The sequence below is a fragment of the Astatotilapia calliptera genome, chromosome 18 (genome assembly GCF_964374335.1).
Source record: "Astatotilapia calliptera chromosome 18, fAstCal68.1, whole genome shotgun sequence".
Taxonomy (NCBI): Eukaryota; Metazoa; Chordata; class Actinopteri; order Cichliformes; family Cichlidae; genus Astatotilapia; species Astatotilapia calliptera.
Genome location: NC_137439.1, coordinates 25,435,277 through 25,463,032, shown reverse-complemented (window position 1 = coordinate 25,463,032; position 27,756 = coordinate 25,435,277). Strand labels below are relative to the sequence as shown.

Genomic DNA, 27,756 nt, shown 5'->3' with positions numbered 1-27,756 from the left:
GACTGATGTGTATTAACAGTACCTATGAGGGACATGGTGTCCCTGGACAATGAGTGCAAGTGAGGTGCTGAGTTCAGGGTTTACAGCCATGGAGCACCTCAGCTGTGACTCAGTAAGTCTTCCCCAGGCCTCCACCTGCAACAACATTCAGCGATAACAATATGAGAGTAGACTGCGAGCACAGAAGAACGAAGATGTTGGGATTAAAGGTGCGTGCTGACCTTACCTGAAAAGCAGGAGTGGCTTGTCCCTGTACTGTCTGTTTCAGTGTGATTCTGGCCTCCTTAGTTCCTCCATGTGCGCCCCAACCACCAACATCCCCCACCGCTCTGACCCTCCAATCCTGGCTTCGAATGTCTAATAAGGCGCTCCTCAGAGGACCTGCGGAGGATATCAGAGCATCACTGCCTCAGGGTTGAGTCCTCACACCTTCATGAGAATAACATTTAGCCAAAGCATCTTTTTGCTCCTGCAGGAGAGGAGGTACGGCCATAAAACAATTTATGAAGTAAAAGATTGACATCTGCTGGTCACTGTGCAGTATTGCACTTCATGGATAGGATTTAAGACAAAAGCGGTCAGCAGCCAAACGGGGAAAATACGAAGCAAGAAGTGCATGAAATTATGAAACTGGGATGAAGATTAAAATAAAATAGATGACTAAAGTAAAAGAACAACGTTAAACCCGACTTTTTGTCTGACCTTTGAACTGAGCAGTGAGGACGGCGTCCAGATGGCATTGAGTTCTTGTTTGATTGAAAGCTGGAGGAGAGTAGGAGAGGAGAACAGACAAATGTCCATTGGTGCCACTGAAATTCAAGCCAGATGTGAGCAGCTTGTGTCCCTCCACAGTGAGCTGAGCCCTGGACCGATGCTGAGAGAAGGTTCCTTGGATGGAGCAAAGACCCTAGCAGAGAAGAAAGTAAAAGAAGAAAGCAACTTGTTTTTGTCATTCATCTCATGAATTAATAGGATGTTCTGATTCTGGTTAACATTGTGTCTGTATGTAGAACCATTAGGTAGGTACCTCTATATTAGATGGCAGGCCTCTGTCGTGTAGCCATGACCAGCTGTGCCACATGGTTCCTCTTATTTCTTTGGTCATGGGAACATTTTTCATCTTAAGCCTCAGTCCTGCCAGCTGACCACCAAACTGGGACTGTAAGCTCATGCCTTTCCCCTCAGCAGAACCAAACTCCACCTGGACACAGTCACCATCCAGGGTTTAGTGCACGCTCATCTCGGTTAAATCAGGTGCCGTGATATACGGTCATGTATCCTTTTTAGTCTCCTACCTGGATGCTGTTGTTGACGGAGACTCCCAGCTTCTTCAGACAATTCACTGTGTGTCTAAAATGACTGTTTACTCTCACTGTGTCAGACGTCTTTGCCACAGACACAGCATGACTTACCTGCAGAGAATTCAGAATGTGAACAGCAACACTTTTTATAAAAATTCAAAGAAATACCACATTTTAATTCATCATTTGTCTTCCACTAACACCTGAGCACCACACACAGATAAACATCTGAGCTCTCTGATTTTCTTTAATCTGTTGTTTTTGTCTCCATATATATGTTTTATATTATTTATGTTTCGAGTAAAGGTATATTAATCTATATGTTGGGTCTTTGGCAGCTTTGAGCCACTATGGCTGTCCTTGATTTCACCTGAATAACAGTTTTTGTGCGTTCATTCTGGACTCACCATTTGATTTCCTGCACTGCTGTTGAATGTGTAAAAGTGTGAACCATTCCTGTGACTCCCAGAATTCATTGTCACTGCAGCGTTTAGCGGGAGACCCAGCTTCTTCAACAGGGGCACAGAGTGGTTTAGATTAAGAGTCGCTTCATTTTCGTCCTTCAACATAAGAAAAAGTAATTAGACATCTTTATGTCCCATGAACTTTCTGAGACTTCCTGAATTTCTATGACATATTCCCACACCTTGGTTTTATTGATCAACACTAAAGTTTGCAACCTGGCGTTGTCGATCGCCATTGAGAGCTGGGATTCAGCAGATGTTGAGGACACAACCAGGGACCCAGAGGCCTGCATCCTGTCTGGACTGCCTAACTCCTATAAAAAACAAACAGGAAGTAATTAAAGATCTGATGAGTAATACTTTTCTATGTGCATCATTAAGTATGTACCTGAATCATTGTACAGTTGTTGTGATACATCAGCGACCCCTGCAGGCCCAGCTGGGACATCACAGCTCCACTGGCTGTGACGGCACACTCCTCCATCTGAACGAGGGCTTCGGCGTCAAATCGTAGTTTTCCTGACCTGGTGCTTAGTCTCAGTCTGCTGTTTCTAGGCACATCTCTGAGAGCAGGAAGGTCATGGCTGAGTTCACCATCCACACTGAGCTCTGGCCAGGCCCTTGCATTAAGCCTCAGAAAACCCCTTCTGCCCTCCATATCAGTGCCCAGCATGAGTGTCCAGATACCCCGAGGATCCTGCTGTACTGACCCATTTATATTAGCCTTTAATGAATAAAAAATCATTGTGAGCAACAGTCAAACTCCTTTTTTCTCTAATATGTCTTTGACTGTATTGATAGAAAAATCAAAAACAAGCAATTCATGCAGCTTTCAAAATCCAAAAATGATTTATTAATCATTCAAAAGATCCAACCTGTAACAGAGGGCACATAGACTCCAGAGCCAGTAGCCACTCTGTTCGTCCTCTGGTTTCCACAACTTGAGTGGCTCTAATGTGACACGTCCCAACTTTGATGAAGAGACTTCCAGGCTGTTCAGGGCCTTCAGGAGCACTAGCATCCATAGAAATGATCTGTGGTAGACCCTGACCACTCAGCCAGAGAAAGGAGTGAGTAAGGGCCCCAGAGAGGTTTGGACTCCTGCAGGACTGGCTCATGTCTAGAGAGAGGTTCTGATTATCCGCCTTCACAGAGGCGGACAGAGTCAGCTGGCAAGGAATAACCTTGAGGAAGCCCCGCAGAGCCAGGGACACAGGGAGTTTCATTCCCTAAGGCACAAACACAGGTGGAGCATAATCATTACTTCTGAGAGACGAATACCCTTCAAAATGTTTTTATAGCTTTACAAGCTTGTAGCTGTATCAGTGGAGTTGTTCTGCTCTGCTGCTATGACAAGCTCGCGTTTGATCTTCTAATGGGCTGGAAACTGTATTTCAATGGAGACTACATTAACATAAACATGAGTGAGTTACAGAGGAAATTCCAGTTCTTCTAACTGTGATGAAAGAAACATGTATGTATGTATCACCACAAGGTGACAGCGAGATTCAACAACTTCAACATATTGGTTTAGGTTTCCACGAGCTGTATTAAACACAACTGACAGATTTACTCACCTGCAGAGGACAGAAGCTGCTCACATTAACAGTGTAAGAAGTCTGCTCAGTCTCTGTCTGTGAAGCCTTGACTTTCCCTACGTTACCCCTAAAGAAACAACGTCCGACCTCCAGGCCGACCTCCACACCAGGCAGAAGGGCAGTTGAGACGTTTAGGTATAGCTCTCCGTGGGTAGGAAATTGCAGCTTCTTTATTGGCTCAATTGAGTGCTGTACAGATGCCCGGAGACTAAGCTGAGGATCACAAGTTAGAGACAGGTTTAGACTGCCTTTCTGTGCTCCTTCAGCCTGCAGGACAGTGCTGAGATCTGTGGAACAGCCAGACTGAGTGATGGAGACGTTGAATGAGGTCTGTGGAGGCAGGAGAGCCTACAGAGGAGGGAATAAAAGATTACATTTATAGAAATCCTTCAGTTCAAATATTTAATAACAAAAAAATGTGAATTATACAAGGAGGTGTATGCAAAGTCCTAAAATCTCAGTCCAACAATGTAGCCTAAATATATTCAAATGGACACAGAACTGAGAAGAGCAAATACTTTGCTGCATCAAAGTTTTGATTAGGTGGTTTAATATTTCAGCTAAAAGGCAGATATCTGCTGGATTTCATTAGCCCAGTGTAAGTACAGCAAGCCTCTCAGAGTTTAATTGAAGGGTGGACGTCATATCTAGAGGATTAGACCACGGGTGTCAAACATAAGACGGAGGGGCCAGAATCGGCCTGGCAAATACTCCAATCCCGCCACACTGGACAGCTTTGGAAAATGTGAAGGAAGGCAGATATTCAGACTTTTAACTGTGTTTTTATAAGTTTTACATCCGTATCATTGCTGATAAGGCCTTCCCAGTGGCTATTCATGACACACCAAATGTAATTAAGTAATGATTACAAAATTAAATGACAGAAAAGTCTTTTTTTTAATTTACTATATTCTATAGGAATTTCAGTTTTTTTAAATGGATACACAGGATATACTGCTCTATGATTGTACCCATGGATACACCTTTTCTCTAATTTTACATTTTATTTTTCAGTTGATGGTAGCATTAGAGGAAAGGTTAAATTGATCAAATCAAAAATAGATCCCAAGAGGACTATAAATATCTGCAACATATTTTATGGGGGTAGATTTAACTTTCACAGCTAAAGCTTTATGTTGCCCTGTGAGTGACCAGTCCTTAGAAAGTTACCATTCATTGAAGCCACTGAGCTTTTTTATTCATTGTTGGTGTTTTCAATGCAGCTCACACTGCAGTGGAAAACAAAGAGTCATCTCCAAAGTGAAGATGTTTCTTTTGCTTTCCTTCAGGTGGGAAACAAGTTTCCTTCAACTGCTCCTTGTTTCCTCTCTAACCTTTAGTAAGACACATCGCTCTCGGGCAAAAAGCATCCACCCTCTCCTCCTGCTCGTTCCCCCTCTGTGTTGACTGGTCAGGAGAAGCATGGAGCACACGTCACTTTCCACCTCAAACTGGGCTTGCCTTGCTGAGGTCGCCATGCTAACAGTGAGCTCCTGTGGTACACGAGCAGTAGCTAGCAGGTTTTGCTGAAGTACAGCTCTGAAAGAGGTGAAGGGCTCCCAGGCAGCAGTGATCCTCATCTGTGCAGAGCGGGTGTTGACAGAGATTCGAGCGCTTCCAGCAAGGGAGGTATCAAGAAGCTCACCTGAGCCATGACAGTCCAATCTGTTTGGGATGATTGTTCCAAGGTAGGCCCATTGGTGCTGGAGTCTCCAACCCAGCTCAGCTTTATGGTTCTTTAGGGATACAGACAAGAGGCCTTGGAGGAAGTCATGCTGGTTTTGAAGGCTCAGAGATCCTCTGAGTCCATCTTTTCCTCCCTGTGCATGCACAGTTAAAGAGGCTTTATGCGATCTACCCCCCTCTATGCTTTTAACCTGCCTCCAGACCAGCCGCCCCACCCCCGTACATCGAAGGGACACGACTAGACTGGATCTCAGAGAGTCCCATACTACACGAACATCTCCCAAGATGTGGCACCACCTTTCTAGGCTCATCCGTCCTGTCACTCTAGCCTTTTGAGTAGCACTGTGGGTTCCATACTCAAGAAGCCCGTGCCAGCAATACTGCCCAGGTCTCTCCAACCTCAGTCCCACATTCAAATCTGCTCTCCACAGACTGACCACTATCCCCATCCCCAGGACCCACCTCTCAGGGCCAGGCCGGAGGAGGAACCTAACACCAGATGTGGTGGGAACCCCCAAATATGTAAGTAAGAGCACAGAAGAATGAGTGAGGTTAGCTCTGAGCTCCTTTCGGCCACTGGAACTGTAACAGGCTTTAGCATGAGCACTAAGCCTTAAGTGAGCAAGCGAGAGGCCATAGCAGAGCCTGTTGTGTGGTCTATAGGAGCGAAAGGCTCGTACCTCCACCGGGCTGTCTGCCACATTTCCATAGCAGTGAGCGGAGAGCCTGTCTGTGGTGACGTCCCCTGTGCAGTTCATCTGTGAAAACAAAACCCCCGTTGGCAAAGTTTGTTTTTTGTTTCAAGGAGGAGATGGAAGAGGAATCACTGAACTTTAGACCAGCCACATAAAAATATTGCAGTGCCATAACATAATAATCTGAGCCCTTGTTATGGAACACATATGTTTAGTGTTGAACAGCATTTCTGTGTTTTTTAAGACACTAATGATCACTGAGTGCTCTTAGTTGTAACAGAATAAACTTTTGCCTTGTATACAACAATATTTGCCATTTGATTAAAAAAAAAATCACTCTTTGTTTTTGAGAGTGAGGCTAGAAAATCCTTCAATCTTTCATCCTTCCACACATAAAGATACATCTAGCATCTGCGCAGCTCAGCACAAGGGCTACAGACAGCCAGTCTGGCTCTTTCCTGTGGAAACAAAAACTGTCTGCTGGCACGTCAAAGATTTGTTTTACTGTACCTTTTTTCATTCATGGAACAAATAAGAACTAATGGGTTCAAAAGCTTCTGGAGAAGTGCTGTTGTCACACAGCGAGCGGAGGTGCAGCGTTTAGCGGGAGATTTGCATGTCGGGTTAATCGGTGAGTCTAAACTTGGCTTAGCTGTGACTGTCTCTCTCTTTATAGTAACCTGTAATGGCCCGGTGACCCATCAGGCATGTGCTCCACCCCAACACCTTCATTACTCTAACACGGACAAGCTGTTAAGAAAATGGACAGATAGCTGGTCCTGTTTATCTTAGGGAACTAACAATGTAAGTGAAGATCACAGATCCATATCTGTGTCCTTTTTGCATTTATCCATTTTGAGATTAATTTAAATGATTGTATCTGTAATCTTTCTCTGAATATAGATTCATAGATCATCGACCTTTTGGATGCTCACATATTTAAAGATCATGGGTAGGTACAAAGAAGTAATCACAGTTTTCCTTTTACAGTGATAGCCCGATTCTGTGAGTGTACATGTGTAAACGGTGTTAAATAAATATACCTGTAAGGAAGTGGGTACGAGTCCTTGGAGCAGCATCATCTGTTGCCATAGAGACACTACCAAAATAGGTGTTGTATTTATTGATCCAACTTTTAAAAGGATGTCAGCAACTCTCACATCTTCCATGTAAAGGACCAAGCCTGTGTCCAGTCCTTCTGTTTCTGACTAAGAGAGAGAAAAATAAATATAAGAATAAAGGAAAGCAGCCTACAGCTATACACCGTATATCCTGAGAAAGAGAACTTATTAATGCAATTGCTTCCCGACTACTTTATGCTCTTGGCAAGAATTAAAAAATAAAGGACAGTCCTGCACCTGGTAATGCGCTTTAGCCTCAAAGGAGGGTGTCAGGCCTCTTTTAAGCAGGGCTTCGACTTGGTGCTGCAGCCTAGAGGAGAATACCCACTGGGGGTTGGTGTGGTCTGTCCTGCCTCCATGAAACTCCGCTCTAAGACGTTCAAGTCCAACCTGCAGCTCTCCCAGGACTGATAATCCATCACCTTCCTGGGCCCATTTAGCCTCAAGACTACTGTTAGGAGGTACACCTGTACTCAGAAGACAAGGGAAACTCACAGACAGGGACATATATACATGTGTAGAAAGTGCTGCGTATGTATTCTTTGGCTATTGCAATGATCACCTGTGGCTCTCAGCACATGGAAAGAGTGAGAAAGTCGTGTGTAGACCTCTCCTGTGCCTTGATTCCCCTGCTGATGGCTTGCATTCACACACAAATGCTCCTCCCCGGACCAAACACACAGCCAGTCGTGGGTCCTGTGGGACCTCTTTTCCATCATCCCTTCTTCATCGTCTCCTTCCAAAGCTGCTCCGGGATCTCGCTGGTGTCGCAGCTCCACGCTGTACACTGTCTCCATCAATCTAACTCTCAGCTGTCCTGCAACAACACGCATGCATTACACGTCATTTGTGACGCTTTACAGGCAAAGGCAAGTTTAAAGTAAAGGACACAAGTTATAGTCTACCTTCGATTAAACTGTCAGACTGCCCCAATGCTCCATCCAACCCGAGGACTGGAGGCAAGAAATCTAGGCTGGTCACCGTGTGCCTCAAGTCCCCTGTCACAGCCATCTGGATCCCCTGTGAGTGTTTTAAAGACCCCTTGAGCTGGGCCAGCAGAGCCTGCATTCCCTGTGTGAAGGAGCCACGTAGAAAGACACTGGAGGAGACAGGAGGAAGATGATCATGGAAAAGAGGTCAAAGGTCCATAAGAGAAAGCAGGTTTTTTTTAGAGTTAGTTACTGTGTGACTGAGGACTAGACTAAAGGCTTTTTTAAAATAACATAACAGACAAACCTGTCTGAGGACACGTTCCCTGCTATGTTTACATGTAGATCCGTGGCTGTAGGTAGCAGGCTCTGGGATAAGTTCAGCCTCAGCCCTACAGCTCTGTCTCCCGTCTGCATGTAGTGGGACATGTCCGCATTCAGCTTCAGCTTGTCCTTCCCGTCAGCCCTCACATGCACCGAGCTGCTCCCTTTGCCAGTCACCATGGACATGTCTGCAGACGCCTTCATATTGACAGGTCAAACAGTACATCGACTGAACTAATACCCCAAAATGAAAATGTTTCACATAACCTGAATTTTTTGCAAGATCTTAACATGTGTATTTTTAGAACGCTAAAGGAAAAATAATGCAAATCAGCCCACCTCCAATGTTTTGGGAATCTTTGATTTGAAGGGATGACGAAGAGATGAATACAGACCAACTCTGCCTGATGTTCCATTCAGCTGCACAGAAAGCTGACAGGAATTTCAAAAACAAACACGAAAGCCTTAGAAACCAGAAATTAATTAAAAAATGTCGGCTCATCAAATGCACAAGGTGTTTGCTTTACTCACCTGGCACTCTTGCCGCTCTATTCTTAGTTTCCCTTTGGCCTGGTAATCAAAGTCATTGTTGCTTTTTGGGGTCCAAAGTACATCTCCCTCTATTAAAGCAGAGGAGGGGAGCTGCAGCTGTAAAAGCAATAACAGATTAACCGGTCATAACTTTGGCCTCGTTACTGTAAACCACACCGTTCACTGTCAGCAGCAGACGTACATCATTTACTGCACTGCTGACTGCGGTCACCATCCAGTGCATCATGCACATAAACGCGGCTCTTTAACCTAAACACTTTTCTGAGGATAGAGCGAAGCCCGCTTACCTGGAGCTGATGGAAAAAGTTGCCTTTAACTTTTATTGCTTGGTGAGTTGAATGCGTAGGGTTCAGCTGAAGCTGCCCTGAGAAAGTCAGTCTCTCCTTGCTTCCAACTCGTAACCTCCCTTGTATATTTCTCTGGTTCTGAAGAAGAGTGCACAAAACCGAAACAACATCTAATACGTCAATGTTGCCAGTATGTTCCACTATTATCCATCTACACTATTCTTGGCACAATTGCCAAACTTATATATTTCAGGCACTTGTGTTTCAAAAGATACTGGATAAAGTTAAAAAATACCAAATACAATCAGTTCAGTTCAGTTTATTCATACAGCGCCAAATCACAATAACAGTTACCTCAAGGTGTTTTATATTGTGAGGTAAACACTACAGTATTAGAAAGAAAACCCCAACAATAAGATGACTCCTTATGACCAAGCATATGGGGAGAGAGTGGGAAGGAAAAACTCCCTTTTAACAGTAAGAAACCTCAGGGAGGGGCAGCTGAGGGTGAGGGGGGGAAAAGAGTGCTGAGAGAGCGAGAACAACACATACATCATTGAAGAGACCCAGAGATTAATAGTAACTAATAATTAAACGTAAAGAGGGATTTAAAAACATAGTGAGTGAAAAAAGAAATGCTCAATAGTCTCAGACTGCAGCACAACAAATCAAGGATTCAGAGGCAGATCAAAAAGGAACCTTTTAAGCCTAATCTTAAAAGCAGAGACAGCGTCTGTGTCACGAATCCAAACTGAGAGCTGGCTCTATAGAAGAGGCGCCTAAAGGGGCTAGGATACTTTTAAAATATCCTATGAACAACAAGTCAGCCAACAGTCTGAGAACAAAGTGCTCTGTTGAGGTTACGTGGTACTATGAGGTCTTTAAGATGGGCCTGATTATTTGAGACCTTTTATGTGAGGAGAGGATTTTAAGCCAATTTCTGGATTTAAGAGGGAGCCAATGAAGAGAGGCTACTATGGGAGTAATATGCTCTCTTGTTCTCTTTCTAAAGTTATCTTAATCAAGTGTTTGCAAAAATTTCACATTGCCAGTTACAGTCACATGACAGAAAAATTAAAATGTCACATAATCTTTCACTCATCATTTCAGATCTTGATTTACCAATTATGCTAAAGTGTGGAGCGCTTGCAGTGATGGGCCCATTGGAGTCACAGACAATGGGCCTTCTCTTGGGGTTCAGCTGATTACCCTCTATGTTAGATCTTGTTTTTTTCCTTTAAAGGTTGGCAGGTTACCTGGTTGCTGGTTACGGTCACACAGATTTCCGAGTCTGATGGAATAGCGTCGGCGCTGAAAGGGTGGATGAGTGCAGAACAAACCTACATATGAGATCACATTTAAAGATGAGGATCACTGTTTACAGCCCACTTCACTCTTTCAAATGCCCAGGTGAATTATTAGCTTACACAGCACTTACAAAAGGGCTCGGTGGTCGGTAGCCCAGGGTCAGAGTGTGGACGACCTCTCTGTTGTCACTGAAACCAGCTTTGGACTCTAGGACGTAGAGGCCATTGAGGAGGTCGACGGTGAAAGTCTCCCGGAGGAGGAGAGTTGGAGGAAAGGTCTGGAAGGGCTGTCTGTGCAAGAAGGAGACTATTAAAGTCAGCAATGTTCTTGCGGTCATTTCTCAAAATATCTGTAATCTGTAAGTTACGGCACAGACCTGAGCTGGAGCATGGCAGTTTTCTTATACATCCTTTTGTCGTTCTTCAGCTCCTCTACTACTCCCTCGAGCTCCACTTCAGTGGGTAGACTCTTTGGATTTGTGTAGGTCATCTTCAGAATCCCTTGCCTCTTTTTCAAATTCTTCATCACATCCAAATGAAAGGGCAGATTTGTTACTACAGCACAACCTTTAACCTTTTCAGGCCCTACGCTATCAAAATGTGCGATTTTGGCCTTTTAAATACAGTTGGTGGTTACGGGTTATCTCTCATGCTTGTTGTGATCTCAGACTTTTACAATCAACACAATATGATGGCTTCATTCTATAATTAAACACACATTTAACACGCCCAAACCACAAAAGCAGCCCAGCGTCTCCACCCACCTTATCAGCAGCGGTCAGGGCAGCAGCGAGGGTTACATTTTGCTTGCCATAGGTGGAGGCCATTTGCAGGGTGTGGCTGAATTTAGAGGCCTCCAGAGAAATGTCTCCTTGGAGGGGAGGAGTCCACAGCGAGCTCAAGGAGCACGAGGCCTTCACACTCCGCTTCCCCAGCAAACCCCAGCCCCACGCCTGAGGCAGGGCAGAGGAAGAGGCGTGTGTTTTTAAAGGTGGAGTTTTCATAAACACACAATATTTTTTTTTATCTTTATAATTACTTCACTCCAGTGTGGAAGTGATTTTATTTAAGCGTCGCCTTGAACACTTTTTTTAACCCACAAATTCAAAAATCTATTTTTATTTGATTAATAACTAAATGGTGATATTCAGGCAGAGCACTTTATTCTCTCCTTACTTGGATGTAGGTGATTGCTGACGTGTAGAGCTCCAATCGGGCCTCCTTCTCTCTCCCCCTGTCCTTGTAAAAACCCTCCAGGACCAGGTTACGGATGGTCAGCCACTTGCTGGCTGTCAGCTCAGAGGTCAGCTGCAGCGTTTGGCTCTGCAGCTGGTTTAACTTATGTGCAGTGTAAATGTACAGCCATGGTGTGTCCATATTAAACGATCCTAAACGATAATAAGAAAAATAAGTAATCCTGATAGTCAACTTCCTGCAAACTTTAAAAAATAATTTAGTATATCAAAGAAATATAACGTAGGAATATGAAAAGAGAAAGTGGACCTTAAGCATGCTGTAATGTAAGATGGCTGTGAGTTGTTTTTACCCTCCCATATCTTGTGCAGGGCATCTTTAGGAGGGTTTTTCCAGTGTAATCCAGCCACCAGCGGCATCAGATTGTTGTAATTGATTTTTAAATGAGTGCTTCTCTCAGAGCCTTGCTGTGTCAGGTGAGAGTGTAGCAGCTGAGTCCTGTAGTTCATGTTTTTCTCCGGTGCCTGGAGATTGAACTGGAATAAGATTAAGGAAAGGGAAGGTAGCCGTATTAATTCTGACCACAGAAAATATTAATCTGCTGCTTTGGAAGTCATCTGGGATAAAAAGCCTCCCCCGGGCTAACAGAGAGAACGGGAAGCTCTGAATTCAGGTCGGGTTACCTCCAGAGTGTAGTGGGTGTGATTCTCTGTGGACTGGTTTTTGAAAGACTGGCTCAGGAGAAGCGTGTGTTTGTTGTTTATCTCATCCCAGTGTTTGCCGTAGCTAATATCCAAAGATGATTTAACATGGCTCAAGCTTTCCTCATGCCTGAGGTGGATCTGAGAAGGACGCACAAACAACCGGAATGCTTTCAATCACCCGGAGATAACTTGCGCCGCCAGCTTATGCTGTTTGTAATACATGAAGCAGAGCGGCTTCAAATTAAATGTGTCTGCGGGTACCTTATGGTTAATAGGAGCGGTGCTGGTGCAGTAGAATTCATGATCGGCTCTCATGATGTATGTGAGGTTTGCATCCCTCTCGCTCCTCACTCTCTGAGATGTGTAGCACTCCTGATGGAGGTGGCGAGCATCAACTGCAGGGAAGCCCAAATAAAATAGGAAAGTGATGACCTGTCAGACATATTGTATTGATAAGAACTACTTCCTGCTTTTAAATAGCTCTATATAGCATTATTATCATTTTGACCTTGAGATCAATCTATTGAGCTTGATGGAGAGGTCAAAGGTCAAATGTGACATGACGTTTTAAATCTTTATATGGTATTTTCTTACTCTTGTAAGAATCATAGTTTGTAAGTTAGAAGCTTTTTGTCAATTTTTGACCAATAAGTCATTGAGTTGACGTCGAAGGCTTGGGTGGATGTTAGCCAAATTTGAATGGATTGTTAATATGACTCCACTCTGCACACCTACAAAGTTTGATCACAATTCATTCAAAACTGTTTGGGCTATTGTGTTTGCAGAAAAAACGTCAGGCACATGAACGCTACCAAACACATTACAAATCAATCTAAACAGTATAAAAACAAAGCTTTAAAAAGCGGCGTATCTGCGATATTTGTTAACTTTTGATGAAAGTAGATATTCCTGTTTTTAAAAGACTGTGTGTTTTGTGGTATAAACAGTTTGAAGTGTCCTGTACCATCTGCAAACGAAACCTCACCTCCCAAACCATACTTGAGCCTGAGCACAGAGCTCCACAGTGAGCCCCTCTGCTCCATCACCCCGAGCGTCTTGCTGCCGACTACACCAGGTAGGAGGAGCTCCGCCTCCACAGAGTACTGCTTGCTGCTGCCATCCCGCCTGCGTTCCAGGGCCACTAAAAGCACATATCACTTGCATGTTTTCTGCTGTCTACTGTCTATTGTAGCAGAGATTTTAGAGACAACTATAAAAGTACCCAACAGTGATGCAGGCTCTCTGAAGACATTTTTCACAGTGGCAGAAAAGCTTGTTTTGCCCCCCAGCCCACGAGTTATATTAGCAGAGAGGATCATGGGATGTCGATCGGGGGCCATCTTGGCTTCAAGGTGGTAGCGAGTCCTCTGCTCCGACAGGAAGGTCTGGGTGTCCATCAAACCCTGCAGTGGATGATATACATGTTTTTAGAACTGGGAAATTATTTAAGATAAAACTGATCGAATGTATTTTTGAAAACTTGAGAACAATATTTACCATGATGTAATGATGAACACCATCAATCATGAGCTCCAGCTTTGCTGACTTAGTGTTCCTCTCTTGCTCAAGTTGACCTGCAACAAAAACACAAAAAAACCAGGACAAAACACATTTTCATAAATGTATCCAAACACCGGGTGTGGTCTTAGCTTGTTCGTCTGGCCGACCATGTATATGGATGCTTTTCAGAGGATGAATGATCTTCAGCAGCAGTCTGCGAGGGCTGAAGGCCAGATCCAGAGACATGTCTCTTGGGATGGAGGACTGAGGAGTGGCTAGCAGGAGGTGGATGGAGGCCTCCCTGGGAAGCCAGGTCCCTCTCTGAAACACAAACCACTGTGAGACTAAATAACAAAATCAGCTTTATTCAGATAAAATAAACTCAGTGGAAGGGCTTCACATGCATATCTTAATGCTGTCTGACACCTGATGATGTACTGAATAAGCAGCCTCAAGCAGATAGTAATGGAGGCCTCTGTCCAGCTTCAGCAGTCTGAAGGAGAGGTGCACTGGTCCAGAGGGGAGGAAAGCAACACCTGTGGCAAGGGATGGGTAAGAGGTGTTGGAGCACAGCTGCCAACCCACCATCTTGGACCCTGCAGGGAACCAGACATGTACTTATAATACTATAACTATTACTTACTAAATATTATAACGTACAATAATCAGAGAAAGGCAGTTAATGAACTGAATCAGACAACTTTAGATTAATTTTATAAACATATAATATATGATTGTGATTTTGTGAACAAAGGAGAGTGAAGTGCACTTCCTTAATTAAACTACACACACACGCACAAACACACACACACATGTATAAAAGTGCACCGCTTTTGTAGAACTCACAGGTTTTCGGTGTGCAGGTGGTCTTCTGTACTCGACTCTTTGGCCCCTTTATCTCCTCTCTGTGGTCTCCGCTGAGCTGAAACACTCTCGAGCTAAGAACAAAAAAAAGATCATCACTCATTCTCAATCCCGTCTTTAAATTTTAACAAAGCAACTATAACAAATTTTTAGTTGTATTTCATGTTTTTTAAATAATTTTTACGGTAATGCCATTAATCAGCTGGAATCCTGAGTCCATCCTGTAATTCTGACAGATTTTACAGTGCATCATACACACGATACACTTCAACCCTCTCTAAACTGTCTCCTAATGCTTAACAAGGATTTTGATTAAGTAAATACACACAAAAACACACACGTTCATTAAAACAGGGGATTTATTAGGGGAAATTTTTTAATGTGTACCTGAGAGAGAAGATGTCCATTAAGTCCTCGGGTGTATTAAGCGTGACCCTGAAATCTTGCCCCTCCTGCAGCTGGATGCTGCCGTCCAGATTCGTGGAGCTCCTCAGCTCAGCCACCCACTCCACCGCAGCCTGACCCAGAGCTCCGTCAACCCCCATCCTGGCCGCGAGACTCACATAGGCACTGAGAACAAACAGACAAGTTTCACCTGACACACTAAAAAACAAACAACCAAAAAAAACAGACCGTGAAGAAAGATGAGCCCATGTGACATTTGGTAACGTTTAAGTACTTGGGTTTGATGTATCCATTCAGGGAGAAATGGGAATAATCCCTGTAATTGACTCTGCCTTTCAGATGCAGTGAAAGAAGAGAGGTCATGTTGACGCCCAGTTTGATGGGTAAACCAGACAGAGATGGCAAAGCCAGCTCCTCTGTCATCAACATGGATCTGTGGTTCAGCTGCACCTCGTGACCCTGAAGGTTAGAGTGGAAGAGACAATCAGGGCGATAACGGGAGGTAAAGAGTCGGCGATAACAGACTGTAATAACACATGACAACAGGGGTCCCACCTTGAGCAGTCTGACAGCCAGTCCAGCCATGCTCAGCGACACCTGGTTGATTTGATTGTAGAGATCTTCACATGTGAACATGCTGAGCTCATTCCCAAACACCTTCACACCGACCCAGCAGTTGGGCATGTTCGCATCCATTTTCTTTCTTCCAGACAACTGCAAAAACACCCCAAAACTCCATAAAGTAACAAAGATATGAGCTACTGACTCACCGGCAGTGAATGTGATTACTTTCTCATACTACAATTTTTATATTCATATTTTGTATTCATCCATCCATCCATCATCAATCCATCCATCCATCCATCCATCATCAATCCATCCATCCATCCATCCATCCATCCATCCATCCATCCATCCATCCGTCATCAATCCATCCATCCATCCATCCATCCATCCATCATCAATCCATCCATCCATCCATCCATCCATCCATCCATCCATCCATCCATCCATCCATCCATCCATCCGTCATCAATCCATCCATCCATCCATCCATCCATCCATCCATCCATCCATCCATCCATCCATCCGTCATCAATCCATCCATCCATCCATCCATCCATCCATCCATCCATCCATCCATCATCCATCCATCCATCCATCCATCCATCCATCCATCCATCCATCATCAATCCATCCATCCATCCATCCATCCATCCATTCATCCATCCATCCATCCATCCATCCATCCATCCATCATCAATCCATCCATCCATCCATCCATCCATCCATCCATCCATCCATCCATCCATCCATCCATCCATCCATCATCAATCCATCCATCCATCCATCCATCCATTCATCCATCCATCCATCCATCCATCCATCCATCCGTCATCAATCCATCCATCCATCCATCCATCCATCCATCCATCCATCCATCCATCCATCCATCATCAATCCATCCATCCATCCATCCATCCATCCATCCATCCATCATCCATCATCCATCATCTATCCATCCATCCATCCATCCATCCAGCATTTTGTTTTGTTTTTTTATTTACTGAATACACCTTATTTCATTTAAAATTACCACTTCATTATTTCCACTTTTTCTGGAGACTACAGAATGATTGATAGCTTTTACATTGGACTCTATATTTAAGTTTAGCACAAAAACTACGGACATCTGCGTTTGGCTGATTATTTCTTTGTTGTACTAATGCTAAATCTCATACTGTTGGAGAGCCTGTTTATTTCCCCTTAACTAGTGCCACATTTGGAACAAAGAGCTCCGTGCCATAGGGCAACCTCAAGCTGTCTGGGTTTAGAGACAGACAGCTCTCTTTCAATCCAGTAAGTGCAGCGTTTGGGACTGAACTTTATCCTGCAAGATGACAAAGCTTCCCATCACAGAGCTGGTTTATCAGAGACTACCTGCAGAATTTTGGAGTGGAGAGGATGGAATGGCCTGTCTGCAGTCCTGAGCTCAACATCAACACTTATGGGATACAGCACTTGGATGTGGTGTATCTGTATCTGTGACATGTACTGGCTGCCCTGTGACAAATGCTGATGGATGCCATACCACAGCAGTGTGTGGCCACACGCTGCTGAGGCCCGTGTTTGTTAAATGAATAAATTGTTAAATTGCTAGTATATCTTGTTTCTTCATACTTCAATCATCCAACACTATAAACAAGAGCCAGTAGCAGAATAAGCTGTTTACATACTCGACTCTGTTGCTCAACCCATAATTGTAAGTTTTCCTATGAATGTGGCGCCATTTAAGGCCAGATAAACAGGCTTTCCAATGATATAAGATTTATTGCTAAGAAGCATCAGTACAACAAAGAAATAATCGACCAAACACAAATTTCCTTGTTTTTAGTGCTAAGTTTTATGTTTTAGTTGGACCAACCAACAACGTTTCAAGTGCAAACACACAGACTGAAAGCTGGAAAGAGGTACGGGGAGTATGAAGAGTGTCCTGTAGACCTGCCACTGATTAAGGGTCAGGGGATGAGTTTGACAGTTGATTGGTCTGCTTTTATAAACAGAGTATCTTTGGATTTCAGACAAAAATCTTCCTGAGCAAGCTCAGATCATACGTTATGACTTACACCTCTAAACTAACAGTTTGACCTCACCATTTCTCGGGCCTGGTTCAGGTAGCTGTCCGTGCTCGATAAACACGTCTCTTTTTCTCCTCTACGCCCATCGTCCGTCTTTCTCCCTGTGCTCCTGGCCTCGTGCTTTCCACTTTGAGCTGCGTTTTCTCTCTCTGTCTGCTGCTGCCCAAAGATGCTCTTTAAAAATGGTTCAGCATTTTCAACATGAAGATCCACCTAAAGTCAGGGAACAAAATATAGTCGTTCGAAATATCACTTTTCAAGACCGTAAAGTGTAAAAGATAAGATGTGCATTAAACTCACCTCTAGAAGGTTGTGGGCTCTGCCATGAAAATACACGGTCAAGTTGGCAGAAGCAGATCTTGGTAGAAATGATTTTGGGGAGAAAATTAAAGATGTTTCCACATTCTTGATTCCGACGGCTAAAACAAATACAAAAGAAGAAAATAAAGTAATATAAGAAGACATATATTTGTGCACCTTTAAATGCATTATCACCCTCCTGGTATAGTGACACTGCTCAGCACCTCATTTTATTTGCTTCCAAATCTGAAGTGTATCGTGCAGATATATGAAAATGAGTTACAGTTTTAAAATTGAAATACCTGATGAGACAGTATAGTCTGAATAGGAGGAATATTTTAAAAACTCGGCTTCAAAATCTCTGCTGATAATGTCGTCGGGCAGCGACTCAATGAGGGCTTGCTTTGCGGGGTCCTCGCTCCTCAGGACATTAGTCAGGTGACTCCACACGAATGAGCCCACTAGAGAAATAGAATAAGGGAAGAGCTCAAGACATGCCAGGTCACAGACAAGCCGAGTAAAAGTCTGAAACATTATTGGATTCCCTTACATTCCTTAACAAATCCTAGCAAATAAACATAAATCAAACATGCGCCTCTAAGATACACAGAAAGGAATTCAATCTGTGCCATCACTCAAGAGTTTGGGGTTATATCTAAATGACTTTGTTTTGTTTTTTGACAGAATGTTCAAAAAATTATTTTTTATATGTAACAGTTTCTTCACAGAACTGTGAAAACTGTCTCTAAGAGAAGTTGTGACCCTCGCCACTTGTCCAGCTCAGCAGGAAGATAAGTGCATCGGAGTCTCTGGTTTCAGAAACAGATGCTTCACAGTTCTTTAACCTGCATCTTCATTTAATGGTCAGACCCAGACTTTACTGCTTCGGGATGGGAGTAGATCACACTGCTGAAAACTTCATTCTTTGGTTCCCACATGAAACAGCTTTTTTCAAGAATACAGTATTAATGTGATATATGGAAATTGATAAATATGATCTAATATTTATATTCAGAGAATATCTAAGAAATATTCTGAGATTTAGTGACCACCAAATATTCTGCTGTTTGTCCAGCACTTCACTATTTTCCTGTTTTCCACCATTAAACATTTCTGATAGCAGAAGCTGTTACGGCCATCTCTTCCACAAACCCCACCTTGACTGGAAGTCTCACTCCTCAGGGTCGTCTTCACCACTTCAAACACATCCAGGTCAGAGCAACGCATGAGCTGCTGGTATGCGGCGATTCTGACCTCAGTATCCTCCTGGGAAGAGCTGTACAGCTGCAACAGCACAGACCTCTGAGGGAAGGAAATCTCTGTCAGTACTGACGTTCGGCTCCTATTCACCTCCTCACCTTGTCATCTCCACCTCAGCTCACAGGGAATTGATTATCGCCTCACTTAACCATACAGCTCATGAAGGCTTGTCTAAGAATATGGTGAGCATAAAGAACACCAAGGGTGGTTTCTTATGATCTTTTAGCACAATTTTATTCAACTGCTGGCTTAAATATTAACTCTGAATTAACTCACATCAGCTGAGCAGGGAAAGCGTCTGAAGGCATGGATTGCAGCAAGCCTAAGCTGCAGGGCTGCTGAGGAGCTCAGCATGCAACGGCTTAGCAGGGGAATGAAGGCAGAAGCAGACACACCAGTGTTTCCCACTGATTTTAAAGCATAAAGAACCTGGTGGGCAACATAATAAATGCAAATTGGGCATTGTTTATGTAAATCCTCTCACAATTCATTGTGCATTAAATGGAGAGTGAGATGAAGTTCTAGGTCACTGCATTACCTCTTGCACCTGAGTGGGTTCTTCTCCTTCACAGCCCTCCTGAAGGGTTTTCTCAAGGATCTGCATAAAGGTCTGTACCTGAGAAAGCTCAGTGCAGGAGTTTTGAGACCTCCGGCACAACTGATAGACTAGAGATGATCCAGCCAACAGAGTCTTGGACCGCAGCTCTGGGAGCTCTGTTAAAGCCTAACACAAAGAGCAGACATCTGGGTAACTAACCTATTTCATGTGAGTTTTGATGAGAGACTTAGGTCATCATGAGTGTCATCAGAAGGTTCCTACATTGATGGAGGAGATGATCTTTGACGAAGGATGAGGGACGAGGGCTATTGTGGTAAGGAGAGAGAGAGCCTGCTCTTCTTCCACCTCTTTGTTCCTCATCAGGTCAGTCAGTAATATGATGCAGTTTTCAGATCCACATGCCGGCAGTGCATCCAACAGCGGCTGCCTGTCCAAACAATTAATCAACATCAGTATCAAACTGCTCATATATACCTGATTATTTTAACTTAAGCTATAACTAACTGGACATTTCACTGGGCACCAAAATATTTTAGGTCATCATTTTTATTATTCTTCCTCACAAAGTTCCAAATTTCACATTTCACAAATTAGGAGTGTGACAAAAAAAATCAATACAGCATAGTATTGTGATATTTTTTGTGGTGATATTGTATCAGTACAGGGACACTAAAGATCAATATTTTATCAAATAATTTGAAATACTCAGAGAATTCTATGAACAAGATGGCTTATTTCATGCAATGCCATCCTGAGATTATGTTAGTTAGTAAACTGTTCAGCCAAAAAAACAAAAACAAAGCATCCAGCACTGGGAACACTTAGCTTGACAAAGCTACCTCCTAATTCAGAGCAAGCTAATGCCTGAGTGCCCTGATTAAAATAGGGCAGCAACCTCATTGCATTTAAAATCGGTGGTTGCCTACTCAATGTGTTCCCTATTCCGGGGTGGTGAGTAAATGGTTGCCCAGAGCTTGTTGGTGTTGCACACTCAGAATCACTTTTTATTACAAAGCTATTGCACAGGTCGCCTGATAGGAGGCAACCTTTCTGCAAATAGTTGCAGTCGGACTTGGAGTTACTGCAATCACTCTCAGAGTGGTTGTCTGAGAGTGATTGTAATTGTTGTCTGATTTCTAAATGCAGACAGATTGTCAGCATGTTGCCATGAGTCTGAATGAGACTGTAAATGAGCACAGCTGGGTGCCAGGGGATTGTTTTCTGGTTATATTCCTGTGGAACAGGAAGGCCGTTAACCTTAAAGTACACAGATTGATATTAGACTGATTGTGTCTTATAGCAACAATTATGAAAGGTTTTAGTAACCATCTCATTTTGCAGTAAAAACAAACAAACTGAATTTGATCTCATTAGATATAAAACAGACATGGACACAGTTGACCTTTGAGGACATAATTTGCATAAAAAGGTGATAAATCACACATATGTTATTACAATACTCAGCATATCAGAAAATGACAAAAAATTGCAAAATTATTATATCTTGAGTAAAGTATTGTAATAATATTATATTGCCATGAAGTCATGCACTAAACCACACTGCACACTATCTGTTCTTGCCGCACCTTACTGGCAATTCCTTGCTAATTGCTTTCTGTTACTCTTGTGAGTAATAAATCATTAATCCACTGTGATAAGGCCAGATTTGATATGTTTAATAGACAAGGAGGTGACCCTGTCCTTGGGCCCGCTGGGTCATTTCAGTCACAGAATATTGTCTAATTAAGTTGGCTGTTATTTTAGCTTTACTCCAACTAGCAGTTAAGGGAAATATGTTTTATTAACTGACACGTGCAATAGTCATGGTGGAGACAATCTGGACTCCCATGGGCTAGTGGTCTGCTGATCTAGTCTCTGAGAACAAAAGAACTCAGTCCACAAATGGACTGAAAAGAGGAACCATAAAGCTTTCAGTATCAAAAGTGTTGTTCCTGGCCTATAGATTCTGTATACTCATATGTTTACAGAATTTTTTACTGGCGGTAGATTGACAGGGAACTCAAGGAGCAACCAAAAGATACTCATTTATAAAACTTCTGGGATATACTGACCAGTCATTGCGGCACTTGAAAGAAGCTTCTTGCCAAAGTGTCTTGAGCTGAGAGATAGTCAGATCTTTCAGCTGGAACACCAGTTGAATAAACTCTTGTGATACCTTGGAGCAGAAAAACCAAACATATATAATATGGACTAAAGTTGCTGCTAACATATAGTGAATGTCAAGTATCAGCTTTTCAAAAGTGTTAAAGTAGAAAAATGAACCCTTATAGAACTGTGAACCAATCACTTGATCTTCACACTATAAGTTTATCATTTTAATGAGTCTGGGGCAGGGGTCTGCAACCTTTAACACCCAATGAGCCATTTGGACCCGGTTTCCACGCAAAGGAAAACACTGGGAGCCGCAAATACTTTTTGACATCTAAAATCAAGATAACACTGTATATATTGTTTTTTACCTTTATGCTTTGTGTGAACAACTATGGTTTGTTGCTTATGAAATCCATGAAGTGCGAAAGAGAAAATTACATTTTATTTATGTAATTAACACATTTTGAACTCTTAAAGAAATATAACAAAAGGAAAGACACCCAGCTGAACTAAAATGATCCATGTAGCAAACAAAAACTGTTGTGAGCCGCCACCCTTATATCACCTTTGGGCTTTTGGAGCCTTGACCTGGCTTTTAAAAAATAATTGGAAAAAAAGCACTATGCTGCTAAAAAATTAAAAACAGATATTTGCAAAATTCTGCCTAAATATGTATTTTACCTGGTTAATGTGTGTGGCGGGGCGTGGTCTGCAGCGCCGCTGCAGGGGAGGCGGACGCACCTAAGCGGTACCCGCAATCACGCCTTGTCGCCTTAACGTCTGTACCATCTATGCTGTTGTGTTGGTGTGTGTCGGGCTGTATGTGTACAGAAACCGTGTGTTAAAAGTGGTCAATAAAGAGACGCTGAAAAGCATGTTCATGGAGACATCGTCGGGTCTGCCGTGGTATGTTTACAGTGGGACTTCTGCTCCTGAACCTCTGTGCACAGCGTCTGCAAATCGGGGCTGTATGAAGTCACCTTCATCTTTACGCAGGACTGTAAACTGCCATCTGTGAGGCGTGAGCGGTGTTTGTTTTTAACATAGTTCACGGTGGAGAATAGCTGCTGACATAATGTTGATCCGAAGATCCATAATTGACCTACCTGGAGTGGAAAGTCTCGATAAATGCACGGCGTTTCGGCGGGTATACCGGCTTCCGCGAGTGTGACGCTTATTTTGAGCGATGAAAAAATAGAATAGAATAGAATATATTTTTATTTTTATATTTCAATATCACAAATATTCCAAACTAACATAAATAAAATGCACTTCAGCTAAATACTTCTAATTTATTTTCCCAAACCATGCGGAGCCGCACTTAAAGGACTAAAGAGCCGCATGCGGCTCCGGAGCCGCAGGTTGCCAACCGCTGGTCTGGGGAAAGTCTTTATAAACCTCCCATGTAAACAAGTTGCCAGGCTGAGCAAGACTAACCTTTAGAAAGGATATTCATAGTAATCACTCTCTGAGCTATTGCACCAAAACCTTCAGTGGATGTCCAGCCATGAATTACATATACAAACACACCTTCAATGATCTGACATGGTGCAGTCAATGTAAGCTATTCACAGTCACTGCTGAAGAGGGCTGCAGTATAATTGATATAATTAAAAGATTGTGACCTGCTGCATTTATGGCCTACCAGTTGTGGGTCTGAGGTGAGGCTGCATAACATCCTGACAGTCTGACCAACTTCCTGTGGTGTTGCTGGTCTAGTTTTTCCCAGCCTTGCAGCTCCTTCATCCTCAAACTGAAGGTCAGCTGGCACACGAGTGCCTAAGGAATCTGCAGGGACAATGAGGAGAACACGAATCAAGGTCTCTGAAAGGGTAAGAGCCAATGCCACAGAGATGCGCACTGGCTAAGACCATGGATGCGCTCACGCTGTTAAATTGTCAAGTGCAAGAGAGTTCTTTAGCAGACATTTTGAGCCCAGTTTACCAAACTTTTTGTGCTTCTGCAGACTTCATGTGAGGGAAAGACCCACAGTTCACAGCATTTTGAGGCAAACATGGGGTTAGTGTATTATAAAACAGTAAACAAACAGCCATGGGTGGAGTAACGGAACCCCAAGATTTCATGAAATCAGAGAGATGCTTGGTATAGCAGTCAGTGCTGACCCATTCCTATGAATGCCATTATCAAACCCTCATTAACTCACACAGGTGACATGTTTGGGACATAGGGTGGTGAGTGGGATTAGATTCGATTAAGGTGACTGCAGAGTCTTCTGACCTGCTCCTAGAGGACTTCCTGGCTGGGCTCTGAGCAAGAGTAGCTTAGACACTGTTTGGGTTTTCACCATCCCTGTAGTCCTGGACCATGTCATCATGGATACAGCCTCAGTACAGTTAACCTCTTCCATTACAGAGCCATGGCGCTGAGCACACTGTAGCTCCAAATGCATTGACTAGCAAAAAAGAACAAAAAGACAAAGAAGAAACAAACTCATTATCATTAGAATATGACTCAAATGCACACTTTAATATATGTTCTAATTCAGCTGTGCAGAGGACTAGCACCATCACTCCTTTTTCTGCCTTTTCCTTAGAAGTATTCATTCCAAATTACAGGAATTACACCATAAAATAACCACCATGTGCATGTTTATTCCCAACTTTGTCAGTCACTAATTAATGACATATCAACATTTCCAAACACTGTTGAGAAAGATCCCTAATCTTACTGTGTCTTCACTCAGAGCAACTGAATGAGGCCAGAAGTTTGCCAGCCTGGACTGATGGCACTGTTTTAGATCCCTGGTCTTCAGCAGTATGAGTCCTCGCCTCTCGTACCTGCTGATGCAGGTGCCGTACACATCCGTCTGAGGAAAAGAAAGAGTGAACGAAAGTTAAATACGCCTGGGAAGAATTTCTTCATATACATGCATATTTAGGAAATGAATGGAAACAAATTCGGTTTCCACTAACCCACCTCATTTTCTAATGTCAGTTTGGAAGCCATGGGGGACGTCTGGAACATGCTCAGTAGAGCCCTTTTAATGTTCAGAGCCCACACCTGCTCCCCCTCCTGCAGACAGAGGGCCGTGACCTTCCCCCTCTGGAGGGAGAACTTGAGGCGTGTTCTCTCCAGTGACTCCCTGGGAAACAAAAACACCAGATGAGGCCCCCACAAGACCAGGGAACACAGACAAGTGGAGCATCTGAACGGGGAATCAGATTCACAGGAAAAACATCTGCAGCATTCCAAAATGAGCGGACAGAATGGCATACACACACATGCAAAAGGAAACAGAAGAGAAGGAATTCTGCACTCATTCACTCGCCATCATCTGTGAAAACACACCGGACTGTATTAAATCTATACATTGGCTTTACCTCAGACTTTTTAAATGCTGCACAGAGTGCTCCTTTTGAGGGGAAAGCCGTTTTATCTGTGGATTCCTTATCTGTAGAGATCAAACATGCACATTAAATATCAGATTTTTTGTTATTTAATAATGCGTTTTTATTGTTGTTTTTTGCAAAAACTATTTTATTAAAGCTGACCTGCATCATTAGGTGACACTTGGAGACCACGTCAATATCAACCAGACAGTCCAAAGCCAGACCATTCCTGCCACCAGTGGAGCCGTGAAGGGTGCTGGTAATTGTTGTGCTATACCTGTAAGTGTATCTCACCCCTTTCTGATAGAGTAATTCAGAGGTAGGAAATCCTAGTGAAAATAATTTAGCAAATAAAACACAATTAAAAAATTGAAAAGGAAATTTTGAGGGAAAAAACCCTCCTTGTCAGTGTGCATGCATCCATAAATCTGAGATCCATTAGACTAAGTAACAAAGATCTTACCAGAACAACTTAAATCACAGAGATTTGGTTTCCCCTGTAGGCAATCACCTACTGAAAAGGAAAAAAAACATCTCAGGCATATCGACAGAACATTACAGCCCTTGTCAAACTTCTATACATAACATCTACTACAGCCAAACCCTGTTTTGACTGGAAAATGAATTCACTCTTCAAGAACTAATATAACAAAGCAAACCATAAAACTTACCATGTAGCAGGAGAAAAATAAGTACACCATTGAAGAGTAACAACAATACTGCCATAGCAACCCACTACAGGTCTGGCTGCCTCCGATCCTCCACATATGAGTGAGATGAAAACCAAGCACTGTTCACAGCCACTGAATGACCAGGCTTGTACATGGGCTTCCTCTGTGACCCATACTGCTCACAGCAACCAATCAGGAAATACCTTCCAAGACTGAAGCTACAAACATTCACTGAGCCAATCACTTGACAGAACACCGGGCCTCACAAAACATCAAGTTTTCTTACACCCTTGTTGACTTGGACAGACATAAGACATGAACCACGTAAAGAGAGAATTTCTTTGCAAAGCTGGCAGCTGCACGGATACTGAGTTGGAGACTGGGGTGTTTGCAGGATTTTTAAAATGGGGCGGCACACAGGTAACTAAGTAAGAAATATAAATACCAAACCACTTAAAATTGGTAGGGTGTGGTTCAAAGCTCTGTATGGCATTTTTTGAAAGCCTCTAACAAGCCTGAAAGTCAATATTTGGTGTGACCATCTTTATTTTTCAACACAGCTTTCCTGTAATTTCTTTAAGTAATCTTAAGGAATAGTCCTCCAGGCCTCTTCTTTGGATGTTGGCTGCTTTTTGTTCTGTTCTCTGTTAATGTGATCCCACATTGCTTCAATAATGTTGAGGTCCGGGCTCTGCGGAGGCCAATTCATGACTGATAGTGCGCCATTGTGTGTTTTTCTACCCAGGTATGCTTTACTGCATTGGCAGTGTTTTTGGGATCATTGTCGTGCTCAAACAGATTCCAGATTGTATACCTGATGGTACTTTCCTGTGTTAATTCCATTCTATAAGTCCATCAAGTTTAGCAAGATCTCCACATCTCAGCATCACTGACCGAAATGCAACTCAAAACCATGACACAGCCTCCACCATGTTTTGCAGATGACTATAGACACTCACTGTTGTAACTCTCGCCTGACCTCCTCTGTACATATTGATGATAATTCGAACTGACATTTTCAAATTTGGATTCAACACTCCATCAGACACGTTGTCACTGATTTTCAGTCTAGTTATTTTGTGATCTGGCATATCTCAGCATTTTTTCCTTGTTTCCAGTCCTTCAGAATGGCTTCTTGACAGCCACCCTTCCAGTGAGACCATTTCTGATGAAGCTTCAATGAACAGTAGATGGATCAACTGAAGGAGTAGTTGCATCTCTCATTTCCTGCATCAGGCCTTTGCTGGACTTTGCTATTTTTGAAGGACATGCTTTCAGATATTGTTCATCTACTGTAGGTTTTTAGGCCTGAACACACTATGCATCCTGAGATAGGGCAAGCTTTTAGCTAATAGCTCTTTGGGAATCACCTTGTTAGTGCAAAAATACTATTTTCTGTTATCTTTGGCATTTTTTATAGATCTAACTAATGGAATGGTAACAAATTATGTTTTTGTGATAGGCTGCTACTAACAAAGTGTCAAAAGATACAATTTAAAACTGGTTCTTTGCTAAGTTGCCTGTTATGTGTACACAGAACACGGGTTCATCCCTTGTGTTCGTTGCCTTTTCCGTGCTTGGATGATTCATAGGTCAGTGTTAAGTAGCTTTAAACAAACAAAAAACATTCCTCTAAAAATGGAAAGGTACAAGGACTGGACTGAACATGAGTGAAAAGCAGCCACTGTCCAAAGAATAACTCTGAATGACCTTCAGGCATCCTGGAGAACTACTGCTCAAGAGAAGAAAGTCTGGCTCACTTGAAGCAAAATAAAAAGAAATGAGGGGTGGCGGAAGACTTTTGCACAGCTCGCGTAGCTACTAGTGGGAGGAGTAATCAAACTTTAGATGGGAGTGGTGCCATCCCATGCCCCCCTTTAGCCACACACATTTCTGACACATATATATCAGACAGGAGTGCTAACCTAGGCAAA

The 27,756-nt window shown here is 43.0% G+C and overlaps 1 protein-coding gene across 1 annotated transcript in view; it reads right to left on the bottom strand.

Moving 5' to 3' along the window:
* apoltp (apolipoprotein lipid transfer particle homolog) overlaps window positions 1-27,756 on the bottom strand; it is a 47,928-nt gene that overhangs the window by 19,398 nt on the left and 774 nt on the right. Inside the window, exons 2-47 of the mRNA XM_080293298.1 lie at window positions 25,314-25,451; window positions 25,143-25,213; window positions 24,739-24,904; window positions 24,491-24,628; window positions 24,040-24,214; window positions 23,447-23,589; window positions 21,762-21,865; window positions 19,951-20,116; window positions 19,669-19,854; window positions 19,028-19,154; window positions 18,183-18,331; window positions 17,581-17,783; window positions 15,487-15,664; window positions 15,206-15,390; window positions 14,914-15,096; window positions 13,830-13,963; window positions 13,660-13,736; window positions 13,385-13,565; window positions 13,148-13,303; window positions 12,424-12,557; window positions 12,142-12,300; window positions 11,811-11,994; window positions 11,441-11,652; window positions 11,029-11,217; window positions 10,642-10,784; window positions 10,396-10,555; window positions 10,214-10,297; window positions 8,958-9,095; window positions 8,650-8,766; window positions 8,458-8,550; window positions 8,102-8,316; window positions 7,771-7,964; window positions 7,428-7,682; window positions 7,103-7,332; window positions 6,788-6,952; window positions 5,730-5,807; window positions 3,343-3,711; window positions 2,641-2,994; window positions 2,154-2,489; window positions 1,948-2,079; window positions 1,709-1,861; window positions 1,296-1,412; window positions 1,028-1,201; window positions 703-907; window positions 227-381; window positions 23-135 (exon numbers count right to left, since the gene is read on the bottom strand). Of these exons, the coding sequence (XP_080149424.1) occupies window positions 23-135; window positions 227-381; window positions 703-907; window positions 1,028-1,201; window positions 1,296-1,412; window positions 1,709-1,861; window positions 1,948-2,079; window positions 2,154-2,489; window positions 2,641-2,994; window positions 3,343-3,711; window positions 5,730-5,807; window positions 6,788-6,952; window positions 7,103-7,332; window positions 7,428-7,682; window positions 7,771-7,964; window positions 8,102-8,316; window positions 8,458-8,550; window positions 8,650-8,766; window positions 8,958-9,095; window positions 10,214-10,297; window positions 10,396-10,555; window positions 10,642-10,784; window positions 11,029-11,217; window positions 11,441-11,652; window positions 11,811-11,994; window positions 12,142-12,300; window positions 12,424-12,557; window positions 13,148-13,303; window positions 13,385-13,565; window positions 13,660-13,736; window positions 13,830-13,963; window positions 14,914-15,096; window positions 15,206-15,390; window positions 15,487-15,664; window positions 17,581-17,783; window positions 18,183-18,331; window positions 19,028-19,154; window positions 19,669-19,854; window positions 19,951-20,116; window positions 21,762-21,865; window positions 23,447-23,589; window positions 24,040-24,214; window positions 24,491-24,628; window positions 24,739-24,904; window positions 25,143-25,213; window positions 25,314-25,451 (7,718 nt within the window). The remainder of the gene's footprint in view (window positions 1-22; window positions 136-226; window positions 382-702; window positions 908-1,027; window positions 1,202-1,295; window positions 1,413-1,708; window positions 1,862-1,947; window positions 2,080-2,153; window positions 2,490-2,640; window positions 2,995-3,342; window positions 3,712-5,729; window positions 5,808-6,787; window positions 6,953-7,102; window positions 7,333-7,427; window positions 7,683-7,770; window positions 7,965-8,101; window positions 8,317-8,457; window positions 8,551-8,649; window positions 8,767-8,957; window positions 9,096-10,213; window positions 10,298-10,395; window positions 10,556-10,641; window positions 10,785-11,028; window positions 11,218-11,440; window positions 11,653-11,810; window positions 11,995-12,141; window positions 12,301-12,423; window positions 12,558-13,147; window positions 13,304-13,384; window positions 13,566-13,659; window positions 13,737-13,829; window positions 13,964-14,913; window positions 15,097-15,205; window positions 15,391-15,486; window positions 15,665-17,580; window positions 17,784-18,182; window positions 18,332-19,027; window positions 19,155-19,668; window positions 19,855-19,950; window positions 20,117-21,761; window positions 21,866-23,446; window positions 23,590-24,039; window positions 24,215-24,490; window positions 24,629-24,738; window positions 24,905-25,142; window positions 25,214-25,313; window positions 25,452-27,756) is intronic.